The 21759-nt window shown below is 41.7% G+C and overlaps 1 protein-coding gene across 7 annotated transcripts in view; it reads right to left on the bottom strand.

The window, feature by feature from the left end:
• Positions 1 to 21709, bottom strand: part of HSF2BP (heat shock transcription factor 2 binding protein) — a 58817-nt gene extending 37108 nt beyond the window's left edge. For 2 of the 7 annotated variants that reach the window (XM_032101018.1, XM_032101016.1), the window contains exons 1-7: positions 21214 to 21709; positions 18899 to 19049; positions 14284 to 14387; positions 10054 to 10203; positions 5993 to 6131; positions 4529 to 4646; positions 6 to 109 (exon numbers count right to left, since the gene is read on the bottom strand). In XM_032101018.1, coding sequence (XP_031956909.1) covers positions 6 to 109; positions 4529 to 4646; positions 5993 to 6131; positions 10054 to 10203; positions 14284 to 14387; positions 18899 to 19049; positions 21214 to 21249 — 802 coding nt within the window. In that variant the 5' untranslated portion in view covers positions 21250 to 21709. Of the gene's footprint in view, positions 1 to 5; positions 110 to 4528; positions 4647 to 5992; positions 6132 to 10053; positions 10204 to 14283; positions 14388 to 18898; positions 19050 to 20588; positions 20688 to 21213 lie in introns of all 7 variants that reach the window. The other 5 variants (XM_032101014.1, XM_032101013.1, XM_032101012.1 and 2 more) reach the window with 5 other exon arrangements.
• Positions 21710 to 21759: the final 50 nt, after the last annotated feature.

Genomic DNA, 21759 nt, shown 5'->3' with positions numbered 1-21759 from the left:
CTTACCATTCAACAGCCACCAAAGCAGGGGAATAAAACTTGGACTTTCACTGATGTACTTCAAGCCTTTCAGGTTGATACTCACATTGTAAAGTGACATTAGCATTAGCCTAGAATTGAAAGAAAGAAGATGTGATGGCCTTTGATTTCTTTGCATGCTTCAGCATCTTTTGCCATGTGTCAAGCAGGTACCGGTGCAGAACCCTGTGCTACTAATTTATATTTTAGTAAAAGAGACGAATCTCAAATTATATATAAGCAATGTTGTGCAACCCTTTGTTTCTACTGTTGAATCACATATTCTAAACACATGAAAAAATACCCCATGCAAGAGTAGGAAGGTCTCAGGGAGGGGAATGTTCTCTGTCCTGGAGCCACCCTGGCTACTGCTCTCTCATGTCTGAGATAAACCTGCATGTCACTGCACTGCCACCATGTCCAAACAAAAGGGAAATGATTCTATTCCAAATGGACTTCACACCTCACGTCCAGTTCTTAAACAAGGTCTCATGGCTTAAGCTCCTATGCCACCAGCAGACTTCTGGACACTCTGTGGACACCTTCAGAAAGCAGAAAAGGCAGTGACCCACGGCACACTAAACTGAGCTGTAAGAGGTGTCATTTATGTGCCCCGAGTTTGATCACCTTGGTTAAGCAGTAGAAAGATGGAAGAGCAGATTTATTAAATCTACTGCACCAGTGGCCACTGCCAAGCAGGGAGGGGTGCTCTGGATCTGAAATTTCAGCTGGTAGAGCCCACACACCGCTTTTCATCCAGCCCCTGCAGCTCTGGGCTTCCAGAACAAGCCCTGACAAAAGAGCACAGCACTACCTATAATCAGCCAGAATGGAAATAATCAATAAACCATCATCTTATAATGGCAATGTTAACATTTCTTGAGAATGTCTTTCACCCTTAATCTGTTTGACATTTGCAGTTAGAAATAAAGTGACGTAAAAAGGCACTGCTGTGTTTGTATTTTTATTTCACTTGTTTGCTTTGTGCAGACAAAAGGGACTGGTGGTGGTGATCCAAGAAAGTGCTGAGGTTTTTGGAGTGCTGGAACACCCCACAAGCCAATGCAGTGGGATATGAATATGTAACAGAATATTTAATTAAACACACTCATCTAGGTACAACAGAGAAACATTTCCAGGCCCTTTACAACCACCTTCACCTCCAGGACCCGTAAATTTTAGTAAACATTTTTTGAATAATAATTGCAAAAGTGCTCATTGAAGCAAACCTGACAAAAATGATTAGTGGATAAACAATACTTTCTGGTGTTGTTTTTTTTTTTTTTTTTTTTAATGTGGAGTGAGTCTTAATTATGCATTTCATAATCTTCCTACTTAGACAAGCCAAATTTAATTAACATCTTGTACTACTGTATCTGTCAATGCTTTCTTTTAAACCTGGAACTAAATGCACAGCTAAAGCCCCTTCCCGTCTTGTTAATACATGGGATTAGTATATAAAATGTACTATTATGTACTAATCTGTCTCTTTACTGGCTACGTTCAACTGCTACAAAAGCAAAGTTGAATATTCTTAACCATTTAATTATGGCTACAAACAATTACATAAATGTTTATTGACTGTGTTACAATTACAAATGTTGAACAAACCCTACATCAATGAGAAAAATAACTAGTCTTTCACATCTGCAACTTCAGAAAGGCAAGGACACCCCTGAGATTTCAGTCCCAGCACTCACATTGATGCCTGGGATATATTTACTCCATACTCAACAGACTACAGTGGATATCACAGCAGTTTTGGAGTAAGTGACAGCTTCTCCCTGTATTTTTTTATTTATATATTCATCCAAATAAAACACAGGATTGCTAGAACTAGGAAATAGAACTCCCCTCTTCATCAGCTTACTTTGATACTGCTGTGTGTAAAATTAGACTCACAGTTTCCCCTGATTTTTCACACAGAAATAAAAAATATTTTTGAAAATAAAAGTTAGAAAATAATTGTAAAATCTCAAAGCTAAGCAAAAGACAACCATAGCATTTAAAATTATAAGCCAAATTTTTTTCTTCAACTGATTGGATTATAAATTGATATCCTCTCATGTAACACCATGGTTATGCTTTAAGAAAAACACATTGCATTTCCAGAATAATGAACAGACATTTTCATCTGAGAGGTATAGTTCTAAAAACGTATCTGTCTGTATGAATATGTATATAAATCTATGTGTAAACACTATTTATGATGACTCCAGAGTCCATCCACATGTAACTTTGAAATTGCACTAGAATTTATGACAACCTTCATATCCTTGTCTCACAGCTGTCTTTCATTTTGTCCTGGCTTATGTTCCCTATGGGAGGAGAAAAGGGAGTTCTTTTGACACATCTGCTTATGAAAATGCTGATTAAGGTTAACCAGCAGCTAAAAAACCTTACATGCAAAGAACAACTTAAAAACAAATCAACCAACCCCCCAGACCCTTCTTTGCTGGGCTGAGAGACTGTAAAACTCCCCAAGAGGACAAGAATAAAATCTAGTGTTAGTTAGTAACAGGTTTTTAGAACTGAGCAGTGACAAGACAAATACAGAGCCCATTAAAAAAAGGATTTTTTTTTTTGATTATGGACATGAAAGACAAACACAGGGAATCATTTTGCACTAAAACATTTGAGCAAATTAGGCTCTCCCGTTCTATGACAAGGCCATGAAGAAATATCCTTTCTGGCATTTGCTCTAATGTCAGAATACAGCAATTTTTGTTATCCAATGGCAAGTGCCAGAGTAAGGAAAAAAAAAAAGTTGATTCTGTGGGATATCAGAAAATACCATCACAGCACTGCATTCAAGCTATTGTAACACATGCTTAATATTTCTCACTTATCAACTACATTGAGCAACCTCTTTTCCAAGCTTCCCTCCATTTGTTAGCCCAGAAGTTCACACCTGTTGAATTCCTTGCCACCTCATGGGATTGTTCTATGTATATTTTACCAGCAGTGCTGCATGGCAGCCAAGTTTACATCACCATGGGCAATTCCTCTGCAAAGCAGGCAGATTTTGAAGCATAAATACAAGCAACCCAAAATATCAATTCAAAAGAAAGGCCCTCAAATCAAATTACATTAATACAATATGAAATTATCAAAACCAGTTTATCTGGACCCATAGACACATATCCATTTGAAATTCAGTGTGTGTGTGCAGGAGTATCTTCCTTCCTCCTCTCAAAGTCCTCTTTTTTTTTCCTATTTACCGATTCTGAAACAGTATGGATCCTCTTTTAAGGGTTGTTTTTTGGCTTTGGTTGGTTGGTTGGTTTGGTTTTTTTATACACATGAAGTCACAAATTTCCTTTCTTAAACTGAGATTCTCATAGAATTCTTTCAGTTGGGATGTTATCAAAAAAATCCCTTCTGTTGACCTTCAAGCCCAACACTCAGGAGTAAATAACTCAAATCATCAAGCCACTATCTACAGCACAGGCTGTTCAGCTTTCCCCTCATCAGCCAACAGGGAAAGGCAAACACCTTCAGAGGGCAACTTGCTCCCCCTCACATGAGCAATCACCTGACAGCACCATCTCCTCCCAGTGACTGTGGGAAGGAGCCCAGTCAGTCAGCAAATGCTTGACATCCCCCTCTTTGACAGCTGGGGTTAGGCAAGAAAGAACCTCTCCCAAGTGAAGACCGAGCCTGATTTCAAGACTATCACATCCAACCTGCCTAAATGTGTGCCTGGACGTGATCAAGTTACTGTGGCTGACAGGGCTGCTGTTTGTCAGCTGAGCTGTGACAGCTGCCTGGGGTATGAATTGCTTGTGTATTTAGGAAAAAACCACAACAGTGGCTCAAACCATCCTCATGAACAAGTGAACCAGGTGTACAGGACCAGCGCCCACAGTTCGGCAGATGAGCCATTTGTTAAGCCACAGTAATTTGTTCAGTCAAGGCCATACATCCTCAGCTTACAAGGTCTTGGAGGAAAAGGCAAAGACAGTTGTTTATTTAATCTCTCCATCAGCTGAAAAGCAGTTCTGCAGTATCTGAGCTGTGCAACAGGGCCTTGCCTTTAAAGCTGTTTTGCAAGGTCACTTTACAGGCATTGCCTCTTACAGACTGAAGTGTTTGGTGAGTCTTTTTCAGTTGAAATCAAAAATTATTTCATTTTTGCTCCATAACTGACTTTCTTCACTAAGCACATGTGACATTTTACACTTCATATTAGAAGGGAATAAATATGAGTCCACATTTCCCACATCCTCTCTGTTGCAAAACTTGACCTCACACCTTCCTTATTTCTCACTCAACTCATGACCCCCTCCCAAGGTAGATGAGAGCAACCCTGCTCACCTTTACAATATTACAATGCTTAAGAGACTTCCAAAGAGACACAAAACCTGGATAAAGCTGCAAGGAATGATACTGAGAAAATAACTTTCTCTCCAGGAAGGGAATAATGGGAGAGTGGGAAAACTACTGTCATCACTTGAGCTGCACTGCAAGACAATGCATTTCATTTGAAAGGGGAAAAAAAGTCAACATACACTTTGAATTTGTTGCAGAGTCCTGGCTTCATGTCTCCCAGGAGATGCATCATTGTGTCCAGTAATTCCCGACTGGAACTCACCAGGAATTCACGGCCACACGCCAGCGCAGCAACGTCTGTGGGAGAGCACAAAACATCACCAAAAATCATGTTTCAAACAAAAGTTTTTGCTATTATCAGGACCACTAAAAAGATATGTCAGCTGTAACGGATGAACTGTGGCACTTATGTAAACTTCAGACTACATTCACCTACATAGCAAATACTGAACAGCAAACACTGGTCGAGCTCCTTCATACTTCTGCTTTGGTAACCAAAGAATTTATTCAGAATGCCCAGTGTCCCAATAGCAACACAGTAAATTATGAAACAAAAGGCTGCATTCATCCACAGGTAAAGTGTGACTGAAACAAGGCTGATCATTATAGGTTCCACTTTAAAGAAACAGGATTCCAGAGTTTTACAACCACTCAATTCAATACACCTGGCACACTACACAACCAAAATTCTTGTCAACATCTACTCAAATTCTCTTTTCCTACCTGTCTGCAAGTGTGGCATTATTCAAGCACAAACCAAAAGACCAAATTATTTCCAAAGGCTACTACTCCAGAGCAGACTTTCCTTTATTATTTTCCCTTACACCTGCCCCATAGTAACAGCGGCATAATGCATCACATATTGATTTTATTACACTCTTTGATGACACACCAACAGCTAAAAACCCCATTTTCAGAAAAGTTGTTCATTCAAAATTCACTTATTTGTATAAATATCCATTGTTTCATCTCTCTTGCGTTATGTCTTTAGTGTAATTTTGACAGTTACAGTTTCACAGAAATGCAGATGATGTATCAACCCTATGCCTCACAGCCTCCCAAGCCAAGGGCAATCACTCTACCGCAGATATGTGACTTTTTACTTATTTTCTGGCCCTAAAAAAAAAATACTTAGTATGGAAGTCAGGTTTATTACCTTCTACTTCTCTTATACAGTGAAAGTGTGGTGTATTTGACAGTAACCATATTTTTAAGCAGTTTTAAAATCCTTAGTCCATGCCTTAAGCTGGGGCTGATCTACTTGCAGCATGTGCAATTCGTAATCTTGCACATGTTGGCATCACTGGTGATTCACGAAGTCAATTGATGTGTACAGACTTATGTGAGCACACAGGACTGGTACAATGGTCCTTGTTTCATTCCAGACTGAAGGGTGCAATAGGGAATTTCAGAACTCAATGGCTCTTACCTGTCTAATCCTTAATGTCACGGGCAGCACAGAAGTGCCTGTAGCAGAAGTGTTAGTAACAAAATTTGCCAGAACTTTAGAAAAGCAGAAAGTCACCCAAGATATCAACATTGACTACTTAACTTTGAAAAGCTGTATTTACTGCAGCTTCTATGAGGCAATATACATTCCCAGTACGTGTGGAATGCTATTCTGAGACACAACATTAACTTACTTGTTACAATCCCTGCCAAAGCTAATACAAACTGATTTTCCTCAGAATCCAAATCCTGCTGTTTCATGTCTTCACTTAATGACTTCACAAAGCTCTCCATGGTCTGGGCAGTGATTGTGAAAAACTTTACTGCTTTACTCTGCAAGAGGAGAAGAAAGATTACACACACTACAGCAACTATAATTATTAGATGCTACAGTAAAATTAGACAATCTTCCAAACTATTAAAGCATTCAGTTACTTCAAATAAATAACAGAAAATACCAGGTATTCACTGAGTGATGCTTGATCCCCCATTACCTCAGAAGAAAACAGGAAACTACTCAATGCTACATTTATTCATAAAACTGAACCATTGCATATCTACCTCCTAAGCACACAATAATATCTATCAACCAGCAGAATTAAAGCTTATTTTTAAAAGTGAGAATATTGTCTCCTTGTTTTGCAGTAGCTGCACCAGGTGTTTCACATTTATCTGGCCTACTACAGTAGCTTTTGTCAAAATCAGCTGGAGACTGGAGACTTAACATGAAATTCCTAAGAAAACAATGAAGTATCCAGAAAAAAAAGCAGAATTCAAATGGATCCTAATAGGACTCATTATTGCTCAATACAGGATGGAGAGTAACAGGCTATGCAGAAGTTCTTTAGAAAAGGAAATGGAGGTCTCTCCTGGGTCACAGGTTGAATTTAAGTCAGCCATGTCACATGAGAAAGAATAATCATCACAGGAGAACACGCGAACAGGAGCACAGGCTGTAATTATGGGACAGTCTTGTCCCCTCAGCTGCAATCCTGCTCCGTTTGGAGGTATCTCAGCTGAGGGAGCTCCAGCTGGTACAAAGCTCAGGGCAGGTCAAAGAGCCTGGCCAGAGGTGCAGAGTCCACAAAGAATGGTGGAGAGACCTGTTTCTGCTCATTGGTAATTCTGACTAGTAAAACATTGCTGGAACTCTCTTTCACACAGAGGATGAAGCTTTCATAACCAAAACAGTGTGGCAGAGAGCCCATAATGCTGGGTTTCCCAGTGTCTTTGATAATTTTTCCTTAATAACTTTAATAGGTTGTTCCATGAAGCAGCTGAAACTTGTAGTTATTCCCAGTAGTGACCCAATGGGAGAGTTCAAGAAATGCCTGAACTTTTATTCATTTTGTAAAGTGACTGAAAATGTTAATATTTTTGCAAAATTACTGCTTTCACAGTATGTGCAAAGCTAGTGGTAACATTTATTTATTCCTCCACTGCTGCACATTCGCACATTAAAGATGTATAGTTCCTGCAGGGTGAATTCAGCAAGAGGGGACAAAAACAGGGTCAGTCAACACAGTATCTTCACAAATGACACTGTGGCCCCAAAATCAGAGAAATGAAGGGATCATGGAGAAAGAGGAGGAAAACAAGTGCAATTCTGCATGTGCTGGATGTAGTTTTTATATGGGCACCACTCCTCAAGGATGGCAATTTTAACAAGCAGCAACTATAGCTCAAGAAGCAAGAGGGTGTGAGTGAAAATGAAGAGCCCTACAAGTTATTATGAAAATACATATTCTCGTGGGAACATAAGGGTACTAAGCACCCTGAGTAGTAAGTATGTTGCACAGAAAACAAGAAACCTATCTGCCAGCCTCTTGAGGTTTCACTGGTGTCCTCTCTGCTGATCCTTCTTTCCAGACAGCCACTACTTAACTAGTGCTGATGTCTGAAGAGCTGCAGCAGAGACCTAGCAGGTTTATAAATAGCAAACATTACGCACTCTGCACAGTCCCTTATTAATTGACGGCATTTTCGTGGGACTGAAGAATGTCTCACCCACATATGTTGAGAAAACGACAGTTCTGAAAACAGCCATTAAGGTGCTTGAGCTCAGATGGTGCAATGACCCCTCTGCTGTCTGTGGAACTCCTGTGTGAAAACTCCAGGTAACATGAAAAATTGCTGCCACAAAATATAAAGTCTTTTGTCACCATATCAGACAACTGAAGTAGCAAAACACCTCGTAGGATCCAAAATTTCTCAAGCTGAAGTAAGCCTTGATGCTGCTCTGAAATCAAACCTTCAGGTTGTATTTCCATGTGAGAAGCCCGTCATATCTGGCTGAAGCTTTTTGAAAGACATCCAAAACAATCTCACGGGAATTAATTTACTTCTTTTTTTGGTACATGCAGGTAGGAAATCTTGAAAACTCTATCATGATGCTCCTCTGGGTGTTTCTTCAAATTCTCTCTAGGAACATGTGGGCAAAACCAGCAGGCATCTCTCCCCCACTGCCTTGAGAACTACTTGTGTCACATTTCAAATCTGCTGCTTAAGTTCTGATCTTCCCAATCCGTACAGACACAAAACATATATTGGTCACTAACGTCATTTCAGTCCACTTGCATTACAGGACTGTAAGAAAGACCCACTTCTGTGTTGCTTCAAAGACTGAAAAAAGCTTGGGCATTGTTCCCTGAGGCATGACACGATTATGAATTGATGCCACCTTCCCCACGTGCGTAAATATCAGCAACAGTTTCAAAGCACCCTCGATGCTCTCATACATTTGCGTAGCTCACAGCACCTTCTCAGGGGAGGAGGGAAGAAGCTACAAGCTGTACAACTTGTCCCAAAATAACCCAAACCAAATATGTTGTATGACAAATCTCCATCATCTTTTAATGACCTGACTCACTGCCAGTTGCAATCTGTGGTTGACACAATGCCACACAATCCATTTATGTTTTTCCTAGGAGTCTTGTTGCAAGCCCAGGCACATTTCTTACAGTGTTATGTGCACCATCACAAGAAAATGATGCCCCCAAATGTTGCTATGATCTTCACCAGAAGTACAGCAGTTCAACAGGCTTTAATGATTGCTGGAAATGACTGTAGGAGAAGTATTTTGCATTTCAAACAAACCTAACCCCCGAAGTACTGCATCTTTACAGTTGGGTTTTTTACTTTTATACAAATCTTCAGGCAGCAATTTTGTTTTTAACTAATTCAATTGAATTTTAATACTTAAGACTGCTTTTAACAACCAGCCTTGTTCTTTAAATTTCAACTGCTTTATACAGTGTTTTACAGATTTTTTTTTCCTAGTGACTGCTGCTGCTTGGATTTGGAATCATCAGAAGTTATCATTAAAAAGGCATCATTGTACAGCTTTCTGATATCCAATATAAAGTTGTAATTGTATTTTGGAGCACCCAGCTAGAACAACTCTTACAAACATATTGGTTTACCACTTACTATAATGAACTAATCATATTCACTCAGCTGTTCATCATGCTGCTGAAAAATCAAGCCAAAAGAAACTGTGGCGTCAGTTCACTCAGATTAAATACAGCAATTTCTTCTCATGTTGGCTGTGTCAAGAATGAAAATCATATTTTTATCAGGCCTGGTCCCCTAATCCCTCCTAATTCCATCAGCTGCACTTGGCAGTGAAACTGGGATAGTTGCAGTATTACTATTGTCATTACTGTTGTTGTTTTGGTTTTGTGGTTTGTTTTTGTTGGTTTTTTTTTTTCAAATAGTCTACTTGCCCATGTTTAACACTGATGATTTAATAAAATCCACGAACAGTAAGGGTCTCTAAAATTCCAAGAGTCATTCACGTATTAAAGCAGCAGAAGGATTTATAGAAGTTGAGAACCAATGGATCTGTCTTTTCTCAATGGAAATAGGTCCTCCAAGCTCCCTACAGCCATGGAAACTCCTGCATGTGCCCAGGAACTATTGTCTCCTTCTGCTAGCTTGTGAAGATACTTATATTGTGCTAACTGTAGCCTTGCTTCCCGTTTAGCTGTCTGTGGTGGAAAACAGATAACCCTCATTTGATAACAAAATCATGAATTACTGCATTTATTCATAACACTTCACAGCTCCAACCCTTCTTAAATGAGAATGGATGGTGCCCAAAGAACATGTAAACCAGAAAACATTCTTGCTGCCCAGACAAGTTTCTGAAATACATCCTTAAAGTGTGTTCCACAGCAAGGTCCTTATTTTAAAGATCCTTGTTTTAAACGCCTAAGAGCATTACCAGGGGTCAGTATTCACCTGCCATACTTACTGCTCCTAGAATGGATTTCACAGCCTCCTCATTGCTGGACGCCCCCCAGAGCAAGGTGCACACTGCTGCTCCCATCTCTGTGCAATACTCTGCCTGCTGCAGGAGCTGCTGCTTGGCCTCGTTCAGCTGCTGCCGCAGGTCCAGTTTCTCCTGGAACAGTGTAAGGAAATTTTGGTTGCACTTCATGTCTGCCACAAGGGACAGAACAAGAAACACAATCATGGCCACCTCTGAAATGGAGGGTAACCCACAGCAGCTGCAGACATGTTCCTTCTCTCCTGAGCTGTCTCTAAGCAGTGCAGCCTGACAGGAACCAGAAACTGTCCACAAGGTCAAACCAAGTGACCCACCGAGACGGAGTGGCACCTAGAGAAGCGTGATAGGAGACATCTCCCCCTGAGCAAACAGATCCCTGTCTCTTCAAGAGAGAGATTTCAGCATCAGGGGCCAGCTTTTCCTGACACCTGACAAAAGATACAGGAAACATCTTACAGGATGGGAGGGTTGTTTTGTTTTTCAAAACAGGCTTCTGCTCTAGCCAACATGGAACAGTTGCTGGATATCTAGGATAAATACTGGTGTCTTCAAACTCTTTACTGTTGGCATAGTCCTGAGCAGCAGTGTCAAAGCAAGACAGAGTTCCCAAAAAACACACCTAAGGTTTGAAGTTTGGAGGACCTTCCATTGCAAGGAAGTCGAGGCACCATTGTGCATCCATGAGGTTGGATGGGGTTCTGAACAACCCGGTCTAGTGGAAGTTGTCCCTGCCCACAGCAGTGGGTTTGGAATGAGGTAAGACAACCCCAAAATCCTTTCCAGTCCAAACTATTCTGTGACACAATGATTCTGTGATCACTTAAGTGAACTGCTAAGTGGTTCTTGCCACAAAGCATAAAGAGAGAACAGATCAACCCTAACCAAACTAAAGCACAATATCCATTTGGCAGTACTTTCTTCCAATCACATGGGAAGCTGGCTGGAAGAGTATCATGTAATTGGGCAGGATTCTAGGTCTCACTGTCTTCTCACCAGCAGCCACCGGAGTAGCGAAGCTGTTGCACTTCTTGGTTTAGAGCCAGCACAGACAGCGAGATCAAGGCAGGGATTCAGCAGTCTGTGTCTCAGGGTGGGTGGGGGCTCCCAAGCACCTTCCAGGTAGGGTGGTACTAGACAGTGCTGCAGGGAAAAGACCAAGGCCAGTCCAGAAAAATCATGCCAATTCATGTATTAAAAGAGAGAGAATCACAGATTGCACAATGTCAAAAAATAGAGGGATCTGGGTTTTTTTGCCCTTTTTACTGACATAGTATTTTCAAATTCACTGCAGAACACACCTTCCTCAGCTCAGCCTTCCCAGTGTGTTTGGCTTGTGTATGGGGAAATGAGAAGGAATCTTTTCTATGTCAGTTTTGAAAGCAACTAGACAGAACAAGACTTTCAACCATGTATTGTCATCAAGACTTTAAGTATCTTGTCGTTTTTGGGGTTCAGCTCAATGCTTCATGTCGAGGGTTTGGAAAGAATAGAAAGAGAAACTCATCTGAACATTTACACAATATGGTAGCAACCAGTACAGAGCTGCCTGTGCTCTGTCACCAACTGCCTGCTGAGCCTCCTGATCACACCCACCAGCCTGATTTGCACTGCTGCTGATGGAACATGCAGGTAAGGATTTGTAAAGTTCAAATCTCATTTCTCAAGTAGACTTCTGTGTGCACTTACTCTCTGCAGTGAGTCTCTCTCACCTATATATGCAAAAGACTGACACTTGCTGCTGATTCCATAGGCAGAGTCTCCCAGGAAAAGTCTCTTACTTCTTAATACTTTGATCCTTTTTAAGCAAATTAGCCAAATTCCATCTTTTACATGACTCACTGCCAGGCCTATCAGCTTTTCTGCCACCATGTGCATCCACAAAATGTCCTCAGGCATCTTCCTGCCTAATCCCTATATTCTCCCTGTCTTTTCCACACTGTCCTAGTCTTAGGGAAATGTATCTTCAATACATTTTATTTGCATTTGGATGCTAATACTGAGTAAGACATAAAACCCAGTAATACCAAATCTAGATCCCGCAACAAGCATGCAAAGCCAGCAGAAGAAATGCCAGAATTTTTAACAGATCAAAAGCAACACCAGAACAAAGATATGAAGCAAGGAAAACAAAATGGTACATTCAAGAGCCAGGAAAATAAACGGAGCCTGGAAAAGCAAATAACCTGGCTGGAAACAACGCTCCTAAGAGTTCACATCACCAAGCAATCCCTGTGCTATGCAACACCACCATCTTCAGGAAAAGGTCAAGGCACGAGAACACACCAGTGCCCAAGTATGGAACTGCAAAAAGACAGACAAAGGAGACATTAGCCAAGAATAACACGTGCACTTGAAGTTTTGCTCAGGTTCAGAACGCACAGCAATTCCCTAATCAGTGATACAGCTCTGTGCAGAGAGTTTGGAATGCAAAATGTTGACTTATGATGGCCTCAGAAAAGGACACTGCTCAACCAGAAATGCATTTATTTTATGTTTGTTTCAGTGAATCATTTTCTTCTCCTTTAGAAGATAAACATATAGAAGATAATTCAGAAACTGTACACAAGGATGCCTAGAGCAGAACAGCAACCAAATGAAGAACACCAGGAAAGTCACTACCAGGAACAAAAATCACTCGTATACACACACCATCTTGTTGTACCCTGAAGAGCTAAAGGACTTCACACCATCATGAGCACAATCCACTCATATACACCTTCCTGGTATTTAAGAGAACACATTCAGAGAACTGCCACACACTGCACAGCAGCAAAGACATGAAGAGAAGAGCTTTGAGCAGAAACAGCAAAATAACTGCTCCCAGTAAACTACCCATGCTTTAAGTAAAACTCATCCCCAAGAAATCATAAATGCAAACCACCTGCACTTTACTTAGTAGTATTAACAAGAATAATGGGAGGGACTCACTTCATTAGTATCTAAAGCAGCAACATTCAGTCTTACAGGGATTTTATACTGGGTGCTTACACAACTGAAGACCTCAGTGCACAGCAAAATGAACCCTGTACCTACTGCTGAACTGCAACAGCTATTCCAGAAGATATTTATTTTGAAATAAGGAACATCCAGATTGACAACTATTCCATCATACCAAACTTCATCCCAGAGTGACTTTTCTATGCAGATGTGCACTAAAAGTGCATTTCTGAACTCTTCATTATTCCTCTTCAAAAACAAAGTAAGTTTTGTAGGTTCATCTGTCTTTGTGCAATCCCAAGGCTGGCAAATGCCAGCTGTACAATCCCAACAATGTGAGCTTCTGCTGACTACTGAAGATTGCTCCAAGGAAATGAACTTTTGCAGCAGATAATCACCACTGATTCTCACGGAGACTCATTTGAACCCAGATGGTTTCACAGTCTGAGAAGTCACAGTCTTGCTATTCCTTCATTGTCAAGAATCTCCCCTCTCATAATCACTAAATACAATATTGACAGAGCAAAAGAAGCCCTGAAATTGCTCTTTGACTCTCAGCTGTACATGGCAATCGGATCAATAGGTGCTTTGAGAAAGACTATTAACACTAGACAAAGGTACACAGCTCACAGCAAACCAAGCAATGCTGGTTTCATTCTGCACATTGCACTGTTTAAATTATCTTCTATTGCCCTCTTTGCAAATATGTTATAGCAATGTTAAAGTCAAAAAAACTGATTCTGTGAAGGACCTCTTGATTCCAGCTATACCACAATGCTCAAAAATACCCCAGTGTTTTACTACAACATGTTAATATAAACAAAATGCTTGATTTTTTTGTTCATATATACCAAGACAAGCCCTGCCAAGAACCCATAACACAATTCCATACAACTCTACTCTCCTAGAGTATGGAAGCTGAGAGAGATCCCTGCAGCTATGCAGGATCCTGTACTGCAGTGGGAGACAGTTGGTACCTCTGTTTGTACACATTGACTTCTTTCTGGTACTGCATCTTACCATATTTTGCCTAGTTACAATATTGATCCTTTTGCTCTAGAAATACCAAGGGGGTGGGGGGGAAAGCAGTTATGACCTTACAGGTTTTTTCCTCACCACCTGACTATATGGATAGAAATCCCAGATTGTTTTTGAGAGAGGATTCATTTTGTGACATGAACATGAAAATTTTATCAGTACTGCTTCTGTTAGTAAAACTCAAACACACAGATATCAATATCCTGGCAGCAAATCTACCTTCTTCTCTCTCATGCAATCTGCCTGGGCTGTTTCCAGACGGGCTCTGAAGTGTTCACAATCCATTCTCAGCTGCTCTATTTCCTCCTCCTTTTTCTCCAGGTCTGTGACAGGATAAATGAGACAAAAGAAAGAAGGACCACATTATGACCATCAGGCCTGTGTTAAAGCAAAGAGAATCCACCAAGTGCGGCTTTACTGAGGCGCTTCAGCCGTTTGCTTGTGCGAGATCACCTCCCCGTGGCTAAATGGGAATCTCACAATCTGCTGTGTGGCAATAGCTCTGAGAAAGCAAACCAACACGTTTCTAATTTAAGAGAATCACATCTAGCTGTTAAATACAGAGGGTTGAGAAGACACTTAAAAATTTACTCAGTTTTCTGCTTTGTTTTCACGTTGGTTTTCATGAAAACTCCATGAGTGAAATTTCACCCAAGTCAGTGAGTATATTAAAAATGTAAGAAAAATACCAACATTAGTCAAAAGTGAGTGTTTCAATCTACAATTTACAAGCTATATGGATAGCAAGAATGAAAAGCAACTATTCCAAATACTTTAAAATAGTATTTATAAAGTAGTATAAGCAACCTGGACTAGTGAAAGCTGTCCCTGCCCATGGCAATGGGGTTATAACTGGATGATCTTTAAGATTCCTTCCAACCCAAACCAGTCTGTGATTCTATGATTATAAACTATTTACACATTATGTCAGTTACAAGCAAATTTTATGATTCCCTTATAAAATTAATTTCTGATGTTATTGCACTTCTGATGTTATCAGAAATTTCCTTTATCAGAAATTCATTCTAATTTAGACACTTTATTTTAGTGATCAGAAATCAAGTTAAAAGTATTCAATTTCACCAGCATGATGCCTGTTTAAAAAAATTCCCTTTGAAGGATATTTTTAACAATAGTTGCATGTTGTATTTTTCTTTAAAAACCACAGTCCTGGATGCTTAGTATTTATACTGAAAAACGGAAACACATTTAAGTAGTTCCAAAAAGTAAAATCTAAATAGCATCTATTCTAACCCTGGTTGGTTCAAAAAAACCCCAAATTACACCCCACTTTAAACACCAAACCCTTGGACATGACAGTTTGGTCTATGGCTTAACACACTTTAAATACTTCCCTTAACATGTGACAGTATTTTTTAATGTAGTTACAAAAAAATCATATCAAACTCTATCATAAAAAGACAACATCATTAAATTTATCCAAGTATGTTCTTATCAACCAAAGGACTTGGCTTCTGGCATTCTATTTAGTAATTCTACACTATTTGAAAAGAAACATCTTCTTGTTTTGGTCCTAATTGACAAGTTTATCATCTTAAATATACACACATTGCTTTGAGTAGCCTGTATAAAAGGAGAAAGGCTGTTTGTGGCTGATTTATCTGAAGAGGTAGAACATATTTCCACTCAGCCCTTGTGTGATTCTAAGCCAGCAACACTTTTTAGCAGAAAGCAGAGGTAAGCCAAGGGTTCACTGCTGAGAAACATCTCTGTGCCAGGACATGCTCTCTAAGCAACTCACTTCTTTTCAACCTGCAATCCAAAGGAAAAGAATGAAGGGAGGAATGGATTCATTGAGTTTTTGAGGATAACTCTGGACAGTGGCAAGAAACTTCCCTTCCGTCAAGTAAAGAAAAATCAGTCCCATGCACTTCTGACTGTGGGTGTCAGTCTGAAGCAGCTGACAGCAAGATGTCTTGAGCAGGACTAGAACATGATCTGCTTATCTACAGCAGGCCAAGAACCTATTCATACTTGCCAGGTAAGTTCATCCAGTGAAAATATCTGTCCCTGCAAGGAAACAAGCTCTCCAGACAGAGAAGAATCACTTCCAGCCTTTGAGAGGCTGGATCCAACCTGAATCCAGCCAGAAGACACACAAAGATGCCACATCCTTCACCACCAGACTGCAAAAGTCCTGGAACCAAACCTGAGCCAGAAGGGGAATAATACTCACAAGTGAGTGTTAACACAAGGCAACCTGTACTTTATTTAAAGGGCTTCAGATGAAACAAGGATGTGTTGATGTCCTGTAAGGCATCACAATGTTTTATGTAGAGGGGAAAAAAAAGGACAATAGTGGAAGCTGCTGAAAAGAGACCTACTTCTAGCTATTCCTCATTTGTGGAAACTCCCCTGCTATGCCCAGTCAACCTCCCAGCTATGCCTTTGCTCTGAAGAGAAAGAAGCAGCTTTCACTACCAACCTGGGTGAGCAAAGAAAAATATGAAATGGTATCTTCATACAAAGAGGAAATATGTAACTTCACCAATGCAGTGGTAATCAGACTCTGGGAAGAAGTGGCACTTGCTCCCAAGATAAAGACTCAAAAGCAGAACAAGGCACTCGGCACAAGAAAGAAGAGGAGGCCCCTATTTTCAGATGGGAGGTAGACTCGTTCTCATCCACAGAAAGTTACAGGTCATCACAGGAGATTTTCTGCACCAGAGGTCTAACCTCAAAGCTCTGAGAGATGGAGAACTGAGTACAATAATGCAAACAAGTGATGAAATTCCAATTCTACTGATGCAAATGCTAGATCAATGTTAAATGCTACTTTTAACACTTCCCCAGTGAAGTGTTTTGTTTATGTTCCACTAAACATACCCATAACAATGCAGAAAAACTGCTGGAGCTGTATTTCTAAGACTCCTGGAGCCAAGCACTCTTCCTGAGAAGGGTAATAAGAACAAAACAGAACTCTCTTTTCAAAATGAACAATTACCCTGGCAAAAATCTAAATAAAGACCCTGACAGCAGCCTGAAAAGTAAGTGTTGGCTGCACTGAGAATTGCAAGCTCAGATCTCAGACATCACCCCTGGGAAGCCTTAGGAAATGGCCATCCTATTGACCTACACACACCAGTGAAATGTGCAAAGATCTCAAGGTTTCTCAAAGCTATTCAAGACTCCATCAGTCTCACAACCAAATGGGCCAGAGGTGCTGAAGTCTCTGACTACAATCTGTACTTCTTGAGGAGCAGGAGACTCTACTCCTCAAGCACACCTCACACACTTCACAGTATGCAGAAAACTGCAATAGCTGATGCAGTCTGGAGACGTACAAATCACACATTAGGCTTCTGTAAGAACAACAGGAAAAAACATCTCTAGGAGCTGCCAGGACTCCTGTAAGCTTCGCATGCCACACCAAGAGGCTGTATGTAGCAAACAGCACCATTCTGAGAGTGAGGGATGCTTGTGTCCCTGTGATGTGATCTGTATGCTCCAAAGCCTCCTTTCACTCTGCCTTATTTCTTGCTGCAGAGGCAGGAGAAGACTGGAGCAGCAAAAATCACCACCTGACTGTCCAGCTGTAGGGGCACACGATAGCCAGAGCCTAAATAAATATTCAAATGACCTCATCACCTGCAAGAAAAATCTCCACTGTGGAGACAGACTCAAGAGAGGTCAAAGGCTGACTCGGCTCCACGTCCTGCCCTAGAGGACCCAGAGAATGCTGGGCAGCCAGCAGAACATTTCAAGGAGTCTTCAAATCCCCACGTTGGTGCCACGAGCCTGCTCTGGATGGCCCTGACAGTGTCTCCTTGATGCCTGGCACAAGGAATATAAGAAGGATCAGTGAGAGGAATCTCGAGACTGGACATGGATGTAAGTAGGTAAAAACTAATTGAGGATCTTGATTTGAATTGAGGATCTTAATGCAACATGAAACAAACCCTGATGCCTTGCAAGAGCATAAAGAGAACGCGTCCAGATCCCATCCCCTGCTTGTGACGTGGAAGAATCTTCCCAAAGAGCGGATCACTGAGGCAGCTGGCAGCTCTGCCCCAATATATTATTACATTGTCAGAGACAGGCCTTGAGGCCCTATCTGGGTCCTTCTTAGCTGGCTGTTGCAAATTCATTTCCCATTTATTACTTGATATTCTACAAGAGACACACTCAGTCTGTGTCAGTGCTTGTTCCATGTCTTTCCAGGCAAACCCAAATCCAGGTAAATTGTACAGCTGCAGGTAAGCTACAGGCTAGGGATGGAGCTGACTCCTATTTGGACCTGGTGGTATGCTGGGAGTGGGATAATTTTTGAAAAAAATAATGCACAGAGAAACCCAACATTGAAAAACTGGACTTTGGGAACAGCAGTAAAAAGACTTTTATTACAGAATCTTTTTTTTTTTTTATTAGTATAGCATACAAACTAAAAACCAAAACAGGCCAAATACAAGATTAATTCACTCTTCCTTCAAATTTTTATCCACTACTGTTTACCATTATTTTGTTGGGGTTTATTTTCTGTGAAAAGTGACTTTTTGAAAAACAAAATGCTTTTGCCTTTTCTCAAAGGGAAAACTTTTTTTTTGCCTCATACAGCTTCCCCTACTGCCTGAATGATGTATGTTTTTATCCACAGAAAAATATTTTTACAGATTAATTTGACATGTCTGATTATTCCTAAGGCAGCCTGTAATCTTCTTCACTACAAACACATTAATTTACTGAAGCAGCCACTGAACAACACAGTTGAATCTGGAATAGCTCCACAAACTCTACAACTATTTCTGGGGAACAACAGTTTGTTCTAAGCAGTTCTGGCAGAAACTGTAAGAGCTTGTAAGATGGTGCAACTCACTTGATTCAATAGCATCCAGCTTCTGGAATGTCCCCAGGATATCTCCATTTACTATTTTGGGTAAGAAATCCCGCAGTTGCATAACTTCAGTTGTCAGCCTTTCCAAATCCCTCCTTCTAACTTTTACAAATTCCTCTTTGGTCTCAGCCTTCTGAAATAAAACAACAGAGCAAAGCAAAACAAAAACAAACCAACCAAGAACCAACCAAAGACACTGTTACAGCCCTGTAGCACTTTTCTGCTGAATTTCTTTTCTTGGATAAAAATATTCCTCTCTATGACATCATTTCAGAAATTTGTAACTTTTTAACAGAGAACTATCCAGCAATCAAACCCAAAAGTCTCTGAGGTTGACCCTTTGACTGTAATTTTTTCGCCACTCTGGCCTAAAGTAAATAATATTACCTCTCTACATGTGTTTCTTCACCCAAAATGTGTGCAATGCATCTGAGAATGCTGCAAAAATTCACACTCACATTTTACAATGTGAGCAGCGTACACCAAGTGTCGTTTCATGACTGTCGTAAAGGGTACAATTACTCAGCTTTTTAATTAATTCAAAAACTTGCAAGATCCTCAGTCCTAAATTGCAACAACTCTTTTGGAGGAAACTGTTGCTTTTTTCAAACCACTTTATCTTTTGTGCAGAGCAAAAATTACTTGCAGCCATCCGCAACCCAATCTCACGTAAATGATTTAATCCTGAGGTAAGACAGAAATGTTTACTAGCTTCCTCTCCTGCCACACTATAGCTATAAAATAATTTTCATTCCATATTCCAGTAGAACGTGTGTTAATTTTAAAATTACAGAGCAAGTTTTGCTAAAAAAAACCCATAAATTCCAATTTCTGATGTACAGAAATGTGCACTCTGCTGGATCTTAAAAAGGCTGATACACACACACACCCACAAAAAGAAGGTTTTAACATGTTTTGACTAAAACATCAATCATTTAATATGCTTTCAGAAAGCAAACTTACAACATATCTTAGTACTGCTTTGCACTGCATCAAGAACAGTGACAAAATGAGATCTTTTATGTACCACATCTTATTCCAGAGGCAGGAGGGTAACAAACCAAAATCTCATCTCCTACAGGTATAAAATGTGCCATCCCCACCGTCCTCTCAAGACCAGACACACAAGACAAACGGAGGTCATGCTCTCCAACCATTCCCTACAATTCTTTCTGCTTCCCTACTTCCTCAGATTGAACATTTCCTTTCAGTTTTGCTTCCTACTCTATTTCTTTCCCCAGATGTCTTTCAAATCCAGAGAGTTTTGGGACATGTCAGTCCTACCTTTGCAGGTTCAGAACTGCAATGAAGGTATGGAAGAAAGATTTTGCTTTAATTTGAACTATAAGCTCTAAGTTGCATTTAGGAAGTGCTTATGGCAAGGTTCCTGAGGCCAAGTAGCACCACGTGGCATGACTCTGGACAAATTCAACTCATCTAGGTCTCAAAAAAGCATGGAATAAACACATCGGAAGAGGAGCCTTTAGAGGAATGCCATCTGCATGTCAGCAACCATGAATGACAGGGAGAATTCAGTACTGTTCAGACTTACGGAGCAAAATTTGGTACATAAAAATAGCTCTGTTCACTAGCAGAAGCTGAATTCAAATAAATCACACTGTGAATCACTGGTGTTGAGATATGAAATATACAGTAAGGAGAAAATTCTCACTTGTAGTTCCCACTGTAAGCACAGGTCTTTGCAGTGCTGCAGTTACAGTAGACAAGTTTTATTTTCTCTCTTTAAGCAGCTCCTCCACATCTCTCTGCACTACAAGAGTATATTAAAGACAAACACAGAAAGGGGAGAACAGGAGTTTTCTGCCCAGTCCTTAGAGTAACAGCAGGTTAGCCTGGATGTAGGAAATCTGACCTCAGTCTTCACCAAGCTCTTTCACAGGGGTCAAGCAGCCCAGTTATGCACCTGAGCTCATGGCCTGCCTGGTGTGACCCAAGTGACGGCAACTCCCCCTTCCTGCCCCACATGGGGGGGGGACAAACAGGGCAGAGCTCCCAGCTGGCAACGAACCCCGACCATGGAATCACTGCCAGCCCTTTCGCCACTCACTCCCCACCAGCCCAGGGTGCCTCTGGCACCGCTCTACAGCCCCCACCACGCTCCCCTCTACCTGCGGCCCCGCCATCGCCCCCTCAGGACCCCACAAAGCCCAGGGCCGCCACAGAACTCCCCGCTCCTGCTGCTCCTCGGGGCACCCACGCCCGCACAGACCCCCGGGCTGGGCTGGGCTGGGCTCGGCCCCAGGCCCAGCCCTGAGCCCCTCGGCCGCTCTCGATACCTGCGCGTCGCCAGCGAGGCCGGCGCTGCGCCACATCGCCACAGCGGCGTCGCGCGGGGGCAGGCGGCCGGCGAGGGAAGGGCGCGAGGGCGGGAAAGGCCGCGCGGTGGCCGCGCCCCCTCCGTGACCACACCCCCGCTGCCGCCTCGCCCGCTCCGATTGGGTAACCGCGTTCGGGGGCGTGGTCTGGGCGCCAGGCTCCGCCCCCAGCCCCGCCCGGAGCAGTCCCGGGACAACGCCGGGACAGCCCCGGGAGAACGCCGGGATAGTACCGGGATAGTACCGGAACAGTTCCGGGCTGCCGGGGACGGCCAGAGCAGGGTAGGGCTGCAGGGAGCCGGAGCGCGGCCCTGCTGTGGTGCCGCTGGGGCTGACGGCTCCAGGGAGTGGCACCAAGTTGGGAGGGAGCGCTGATCTGCTAGAGGGCAGGAAGGCTCTGCAGAGGGATCCGCACAGGCTGGATCGAAGGGCAGACGCCCGTGGTGTGAGGTTCAACAAGGCCAACTGCTGGGTCGTGCACTTGGGTCACAACAATCCCTGCAGTGC

The sequence above is a fragment of the Corvus moneduloides genome, chromosome 2 (genome assembly GCF_009650955.1).
Source record: "Corvus moneduloides isolate bCorMon1 chromosome 2, bCorMon1.pri, whole genome shotgun sequence".
Taxonomy (NCBI): Eukaryota; Metazoa; Chordata; class Aves; order Passeriformes; family Corvidae; genus Corvus; species Corvus moneduloides.
This window is presented reverse-complemented; position numbering and strand designations above follow the sequence as displayed.